Below are 8,507 nucleotides of genomic sequence, written 5' to 3'. Positions count from 1 at the left end.
GCTTTGGAGAGAAGGGAAGTGGCCGAGCTCCGGGGGCAGCTGGGATCCACATCCACGCGGCCAGTGCCAGGAGACCTCCCGGGCCTGTGCCCACGCGAGGGGACCAGCTGGTTTCCATGGCGACCCCCACGCCACTGGCAGAGCCGGAGGGGCCCTCGGGAGTCACCTGGTCCAGCCCCAGTGGGGGCTCCCGCTGGCTCCAGGCAGGACTGATGCAGGGCCGGCAGCGCTGGGTCTGCTCCAGAGCCAGACCGCCCGTGTCTCACTCTTTCCCCAAGGCCTTGCTGGCTCCCCGCAGCCCACAGGACAGCGTCCAGACCCTTGGCCTACACCCCAGGCCTCACAGACTTCTCAGCTTCATCTCTGCCAGCCACCCAAGCCATGTTCTGCTGCATCTCTGGACCTCTGCCCCAGTCATGCCCTCTCCCTGGAAGGCCTCCCCCAACCCTATCCGTCAAAGGCTCTGCTGCAATACCCCCTCCTCCAGGAAGCCCTCCCTGACTCTCTCAGATGAGGCTGGTCAGCGTGCAGCTCTGGCTTGGGTCTTCTACCTCCTGTCTTGATCTGCCAGACCATCTGGGGGTTCCTGGAGGACAGGGGAAGAGGCTGATTCATCTCTTTTGAGGGGCCGCCGGGTAACAGAGCTGAGCCCCCCTCCCTGCCATGCTCCAGTGCACCCTCCACCAGGAGCACAGACAGGCAGGGCATGTTGCCTGGGAGGTCTGGTGGGCAAAGGTGGAGACGGCTGTGGTCATGGGGACAGGAGCCTTGCACCCAGGGGACCTGGTCCCAGCCTGGGACCATGCTGGGTATGCGAGTTCTCACCAGAACCCCAGCAGGGGAAGGACGTCCCTGGGTCTCAGGTCCTTCACCTTCAAGAGGGACCCACCCACCCCTTCCCACTGTGACCTTGAGGGCCTCTGCGGCTCACACCCATCAGGTCAGCATTTTCAGAGCAAATAAGAAGGGAAGGTGATGAGCATGGACTCCGAAGCCCAACACCTGCTCCACCGCTGTGTGACCTCAGGCAAGTCACTTTCCCTCTCTGGGCCTCTGTTTTCCCTTTCTGTAGCCTGGGGGTAATCCTAACCCCATTCTGTTTCTGGCAGGGTTAAAAAGATACACACCGCATGCGATTTGGCAAAGTGCCCAACAGAAAATAAGTTCCCAGGAAGCAACAACAATAAGATAATAATAACGATGCTGCTGCTGACGGAGGTTCTGGTGGCAGTGAGGGCTTTCTGGCCACCCCGCAGCCCAGTTCAGACTGGGAAACCGAGGCCCAGAAAGGGGAAGGGACCCTTCAGGCTCCTGTTCTGTACACACAGTGTCTGCTCTCTACCCTTCGGCAACCAGAACCCGGAACCCAGCCTGCTTCCTTCATCTCCATGGAATCCACCAGCCGTGGCAGTGGGCAAATCAGACTCCCGTAGAGGGAGATTCTGCAGGGCCCAAGCCGACGCACACACGGCCTCCGCTGGACTCCAGGCAGCCCTGTTCTCGTTGACGGCCGAGCCCACTTTACAGATGGGGAAATACAGGCCGGGAGGAGGAGAGTGACTAGCTGGAGGCCACAGGGAGGAGGTGCAGAGGCAGGATTTGCATCCAGGGAGTCGGCACCAGGGTCCTGCACTGATCCATCCATGGCTCTGGGCGTGGCGGGGGCAGTGACGTACCCTCCACCTTCCTAGGGAACTCCGGACCGTGAAGCGCTACCCTGCCCCAGGACACGGCACTGTCCGGGGCTGCGGTCACGGCGGAAAGCAACTGTCAAGGCACTCAAACCAACCACGCCTCTCACTCATGCTCCCAAAGGGCCAGGGCTAACAATCCCCTTCTCAGAGATGAGTGTTACCAGGTGCCTTCCCTGCTGCCCTGGCTTCCCCAGGAGACTCGATCAGCACCCCCAGCCCCCCAACTTGTGGTCTGGCCTCTGCAGACATCCTCGCCAGCCTCACGCTGCTCAGGAACTGAGTCACTGCAGCAGCGGCTCCCGGCTTCCATCTGGGGCCAGCTGGGAGGTGCTGTCACAGAGGGCGTTTCACGTCAATACAGAGACCCTCCCAAATTTCCCTGGGGTGTGGGGGTAACTGCAGACCCCTAGCTGAGAGCCCACAGCTAACGCGGGAGGACATCCACCGCGGACTCCAGAGCCAGCCAGCCAGCCAGTCTGCAGACCCTACTTCGTTAACCAGCTGTGTGAGACCCCGGGCCTCAGTTTTCCTATCTGTAAAGTGGGGATAACAGCACTCCCTGCCTCACAGGCTGCGGGCAGGGGCTGTGAGAGCAAACAGACTGGTGCCTCTGAAGGACCCACAGAGCTTCCTTCTCAGAAGCGGGAACGCAGCCGTGGTTCCTATTCATCCCCAGAGAGCTGTCCACACAGCCCTCAGGCCCACCGGACGTGCAGCGCCTGCACCACCAGTAGCAGCGGTGATGCTAGGCCGGGTTTATTTTGGCGTGCGCCTCCCGCCAGGGAGCTTGGCCTGGGGGGCCCCGACACTCCCCTCTCTCCCCACCACCCCGCACCCCGCTCACATGCAGGGCCTGGTTTGGCCCATCTCCTCCCGCCTCTGAGCGCTCCCTGCCCCAGTGGCTATTCCACACACTGAGCACACTTTTCCCAGAGGTACTTCTCTTCTGGTACCAGAACCTCCGCCTGCCATGGCCTGAGTGCTTCCTGTGAGATTTCAGTTCAGGAGGAGACACTGTTCCATTTGACCAGGAGAACACGTGGGGCCCAGAAAAGGTAAATGACTTACTCTGGGTCACACAGTTACAGGCAGGAGGAAGACGACTCACATCAGCTTTACCCTAGTGTACCTGGCGGTCAGGACTGATGACGGGCCCTGGGCAGAGAGGTATGGTATCCATCTCCTGGCCCAGGAACCCGTCTGTCTCTCTAGGCTAGAAGGTCATTCTGCCAACCCTGCTGGAACCCCCATCCTAAGTCCCACCCGGTGTCTCTGCTCATACCCTCGACCACAGGGAGCTCACTCCCAGCCTCCAGCCTAACTCCAAATGGAAAGCCATCCTGCAAGCTTATCTCCCTCCACCTCCACCCTCTATTTCAGCCCCTAAATCGGTTCAGAAAACGCCTTCTTGACAACGGGCACCCACCCACTGCATGCCAGTTTAAAACCGCCTGAGCGTTTTTTTCCACCTTTACTATAAAAAGACACCTTGAAAATGCAACATTGACATTTCCCTGTTGGTTTTCTTTTTGATTTTAAAACACCGAACCCTTCAGTCATTCAAAGGTTGAAGGGAAAGACCCAGGGAAGGGAGCTGGACTCAGCCTGCCCTCACCGTGCTGGGCGGCTCTGTGCCTCAGTTTCCCTACCAACAGCACGAGGCGACCTCCCGTCCCACTTTCAAACCGCATTCACGAAGTGAGGGAAGGGATCCGATCTACACGCGATGGAGGCTCATTCCCTCCCTCACTTTCTCAAGATAGTCCAAAGACCCAAATATGCCCAAAGCAATCAGTGACAAAGCTGAGGGCCTCTGAAGCCTGGGGGCCAAGGTTCCCCACCTCTTCATCATCTTCAAGGTGGCGGGCAAGGGGCAGAGCCTGCCAGGAGAGAAGCTGGAATGTCCGAGGCTACCCCAACCGGGGCTCTGGGGTTCCAGGCCCTGAAGGAAAGAGCACGAGGGTCGGGTATCCAGAGGCCTGGAGGAGCCACCCGGCTTGGAGATGGGAGACCAGGGGCTGGCCCACGTGGTCATCCCCACCGAGGCCCCCTGCTGCTGCGGCAGTCAGGCCCGAGGGGGTTGGGAAGGAGATGGACTCCAGGCCCCTGGTACTCACCCCCGCCCCGACCAAACTCACTCTCTCCCCCAGAGGCACCCGTCTCAGCCCCTACCCCGCTTTCCACACCAGCGCTGGGCTGGACAGGGCCGCTCCCTCCTCCATCCTGTCTGTCCCCACCTCTGGGGCATGCGAACCTGTCCAGAGGTCCCTGCTTCCCTCCATGCCCTCAGACCAGGCCCTCCAGGCCGCTCACACCCATCCCCCAGGAACAAGGCCCGGCTGGCTGCCCCCACGGCTGCCCCAGTGTCTGCCACAGGGCCCAGCACGCAGTAGGTGCTTAAGAAATACGTGCAAATACAGGAGGGACCCACTTGCCTGCAAGATGGCACCAACCTCCTTCCTTCTCACCCTGCTTCTCCTCTGTCCTTCTCAACTAGCAACTTTCTAAACTAGCTCCTAATTATTAAATATAACCCTAGTAGCTGCAAGCACCTGCGCCAGCACGCTGCTGGGGCCTCACCTGTGGCATCTTATTTAATCCCGCCGCAGTCCTGGAAGGGCGGTACTTTTGTTACCGCTCCCATTCTACAGGCAGGGAAACTGAGATGCTCCTTCAGATTGGATGCTCTGGCTGAAGCCCTCAGAGTCCCCCACTCCCCCACCTCGTGTCCCCAGGACACAGCCGCGCCTAGGGCAGGCCAGCCTACTCCCCAGCCCAGCTCACACTTCCCGATGCCCGCCCCGGCACACTGCTCACCCTGCACAGCCCCAGCCTGCCTTGCGGCTCCAGGCCCCTGGACCTGTGACCCTTGACTTGGACCCGTTCCTTCTTCTCCTGCCCTCTTCACGAGCCCAACTCCTGTTCGCCCACCCACCTGTGCTTTGACACCACCCTCCCCGGAAGCCCCTCTGTGCTGCCCCATCACAGCGCCTATGGCCCGGCCATGCGTCTGGCCCTCCGCTCACCTAGCTCGGTCCACAAGAGCAGACGGTGAGGGAGCCTCCACTGGGCGCCAGCGCACAGCGACACCGCAGGGACTTAGGCAATGTTTACTGGGTCTTCAAGGTTGCAGAATAAGCCAGGAGAGGTCACTGGTTGATGTCCAGGACTAAGCTCAGACATGCTTCTAACACCCCAGGGGTAGTAATAACCGGAACAGCACATATCTGCCAGGCCCCCGCTGTGTGCTGTGTACTGTGTACTGAAAACTAACTCATTTGGTCCTTATCAATCCTTAGAGATGAGGGTTGACCGTTGGAAGGCATCACTGACTCAATCGACATGAGTTTAAGCAAGCTCCGGGAGTTGGTGATGGACAGGGAGGCCTGGCGTGCTGCAGTCCATGGGGTCACAAAGAGTCAGACACGACTGAGCGACTGAACTGAATCCTTAGCGATCTAAGGTCCCCACATTACAGATGAGGCAACTAAGCCTCAGAGAGATGAAGCCACTTGTCAAGGTCACACAGCTGGGAAGCAGCAAGAGCAAGATTTAATCCAGTGTGCGAACTCCACATCCTTAGCTTGTAAGGGGGGAGCGGGCAAGAATAACCACTGCCCCCCGCCCCCTGGTGCTAGAGGTCTGGACCGGGGACCCTGCACACATCTGGGAGCGGCCCTGGCCTGTGCTCACAGCTGGGCACGGGGAAGGGAGAGGGGTGTGGAGGACGCAGGGAGAGTGCCAGGCAGGGCCAGGAATCAGCCCCACTCTGGGATGGCAAGGAGGCCCTGGGCCACTCTGTCCCTGGGGCGGTGTCCCTGCAGAGGCCCTGCCCCCCAGGAAAGGGAAGCCCCAACCCCCTTCAGCAGAGTGACTCACGGCAGCAGGCCAGGCCAGGCTGGGGACGAGGGACCGTGGGAACCAGGGCGGCTCCTGCTGGAGGGGGAAGGGAGGCTGCGGCCTGAGGAATCCCACAGATGGCTCACACCGTGGGCCCGGATGGCCGCGCAGGCCTGGAAAGGACCTTCCAACAGGGTCTCCCCTCCAGGAATCAGGGAGACTCCCCATTCCCCTCGTGCAGCTCTGAGACCCACCCCTGACACAAAGCTTGTGTCCCACAGCCCGGCAGAGCTCGAGGATTTCGGGAAGGGGAAGAGTGGATGTCCTGAGCACGGCGCTGGGCGGCTGCCGGCTCCCGATCCGCCTGCCCTGCTCACCCACCGTGACCTTCACTTTCAGGGCAGCCGGCCAGCCGGGTGGTGGGCACTGGTGGGCGCCAGGGCGGGGGCCGGCCCAGCTGCAGCGAAGGAATCTGTGTTTTCTCAAAGCTCCAGTACTGGGCACACCCACGGAGGGAATAATTCATCTCGTGACCAGCTTGCTGACCAGCCCCAGGGAGGGCTCCTTCCCGTCCTCTCCAGGGAAAGCTGAGAAGTTGAGGCTTGGAGGGGAGCGGCCAGGGGTCCCCTGACTCAGCTGGGGATGGAGAACGCGAAAAAGGCACGGGGGTCCACCTCCAGGGCCCCCTGAAGAAGGGACCCCTTGCTGGCTGACTCCCTTGAGGACCACACAATTCCCTCCAGGGCCCTTGTGTCGCGTTCACCCCAGATCAACACAGACATCGAACCCCCAGCCTGGACACCCCCTCGCCCCCGCCAAGCCTGGCCCCAAGTGCCTGGGCCGCCTCCCCGCCACCACCACTGCTGGGGTACCTGACCCTGCCCCTTCCCTCCAGCTCCCCACTCGGGCGCTACACACAGTCCTGCTCGCCTCCCTCCCCTCCTGGAGCGGCAGCTCCCCACCCCAGCCACCCCAACTCCTCCTTGGACACACACACACACACACTCTGAACTCCAGGCCACACAGTCTGGACCCAGATCCTGCCTCTGCTCCTCCTAAGCTGTGTGATCTGCAGCAAGTTACTTAACCTCCCCGGGCCTCAGTTGCTTCATCCGTAAAACGGGGATGGGAACAGAGCCTACTTGAGAGGACTGCTGTTTGAACAGAGTCACGCTCTTGTGATGTGCTTAGTAGGCGAAACCCCACGCCTGGTGCACGCTAAACGCTCAGTAAAGGCACGCTGTTGCCAACCGGCAGCCTCCCTGGAGCACTAATGGGTTCCCAAATGCCAGGGTCCATGTGCCGCCCACACTTGACTGCCTCCACTCCCACGTCACCCAGCTCAGTGACACACGGGTCTGGTGCACACACTCATTCCTCTCCCCAACTCCCCCGCCAGCAGGGCCCTGGCACACACCTGCCACACCCGTGCACACATCTGCCAGCTCGCAAAGGCGGCTCTGAGGGGCCCACACGGCCGGCCCTGAACACACCTTGGGCAGACACGGCACTCACACGCTGTGCCCTCAGCCCACTGCTACGACCCTCACTTGCACACCCAAGTCTCTTCGGAACATGTCTTGCAGACACCTCTTTAGAAGATATGCCCCTCTGGCTCTCGTCAGCGCACACTTGGGCACTCACCCACAATGGTATCAGCCCTGCACACCTAGACACGTGCACCTGTAAGGGAGCACTCCTATGGACGGCCCAACGGGCTCACACCATATTCAGGACAGTGCCCCCCACCTCCGCTGATACCTGTATCCTCAGGTCACCACCGGGGTTTCCACAAAAGCACCTGGGGCGCAGAGTTCACACTTGGGTCCCCATACACGCACATCTGGGTCGAGGTACGCTCACACGTGGGACCCGCTCAGCTGCACAACCTGCTGGGTTACCCGCCCGCCCTCCCGCCGGCGCCCTGGGACGGTCCCCGAGCCCCGGCTGCCTGGGCGTCCTACCTGGATGTTGCGCTTGCGTTCGCAGGCCGGCCCGGTGCCCTGCACCACGCTGTCGAGCACGGCCACCACGTCGGGTACAGGATCTACGAAGCAGGCGGTGCGCGCGGCGCGGATTGCGGCTTGCACGTCGGCGAAGCGGAAGGCGCAGAGCGCGGCGGGAGCCGCGCGGGCCGCCGGGGTCCCCTGCGGCCGCTCGAAGACCGCGAAGAGCAGCTCGCGCGTGGGGAAGACGGACACCAGGCGGCTGTAGAGGTCGCCGCGGCCCGCGCCGCCCGCGCACTGCAAGCCCAGCTGGATGTAGGACTCCGTGAGCTTCTTGGCGTCGCCGCCGGCGCCGCGGGGCAGGCAGATGCGCGCCAGCAGGCTCCGCGCCTGGCTCTCCTTGTCGCCTGCGCGCGCCTCGCTGTTGAGCGCCAGGTACGCGTAGGTCTGCGCGCCGGGTCGCGGGTCGGGAGGGTGCAGGAAGGCGCGGACGAAGCCCAGCTTGTGCTGCTCCTTGGCGCCCTGCTTGATCTTGAGAATGTTGTCGTCGGAGGGGTTGAGATCGAAGGTGAAGAGCTTGGCCAGGTCGCCGCGCGCGTCCAGGGAGCGGATGGCGATCTCGGGCGTGTTCTCGAAGCGGTGGTCCTCCAGGCTGCGGTTGCGCGGGAAGAAGGCGCTGCCGTAGCCCGTGTACGTGGCGCCCACGAGCAGGCGGCTGCCCCCGGCGCCGGCCGCCGGCGGCAGGAGCAGCCCCACGGTGGACGCGTTGGGGTGGTTGGCCGCCACGTTCAGCATGCTGGGGAACACCGTGACGGGCGCGGCGGGCGGCGCGGCGGGCGGGAAGGGCACGGCCCCGCGGAGATTTTGCCCCGCCGCCGCAGCTGGCAGAAGCCCTGGTAGATGGAGCCACACACGACCACCAGGCCCTGGCCCGGGTCCAGCTGCAGGATCTTGTTGTAGTTGTCGGTGAGGCGCCGCGGGTGCTCGCACGAGGCCTGGGGGAGCTGCGGGGCGCCTCACCGACAAC

General features: G+C 62.4%; 1 protein-coding gene across 1 annotated transcript in view; it reads right to left on the bottom strand.

Moving 5' to 3' along the window:
* PLXND1 (plexin D1) overlaps positions 1–8,507 on the bottom strand; it is a 52,516-nt gene that overhangs the window by 40,599 nt on the left and 3,410 nt on the right. The window contains 2 exon segments of the mRNA XM_010862515.1: positions 7,499–8,334; positions 8,337–8,495. Coding sequence (XP_010860817.1) covers positions 7,499–8,334; positions 8,337–8,495 — 995 coding nt within the window.

The sequence above is a fragment of the Bison bison genome, unplaced genomic scaffold, assembly GCF_000754665.1.
Source record: "Bison bison bison isolate TAMUID 2011002044 unplaced genomic scaffold, Bison_UMD1.0 scf7180017864482, whole genome shotgun sequence".
Taxonomy (NCBI): Eukaryota; Metazoa; Chordata; class Mammalia; order Artiodactyla; family Bovidae; genus Bison; species Bison bison.
Note: the sequence above shows the minus strand (reverse complement) of the source record. Positions and strands in the feature narration are given on the sequence as shown.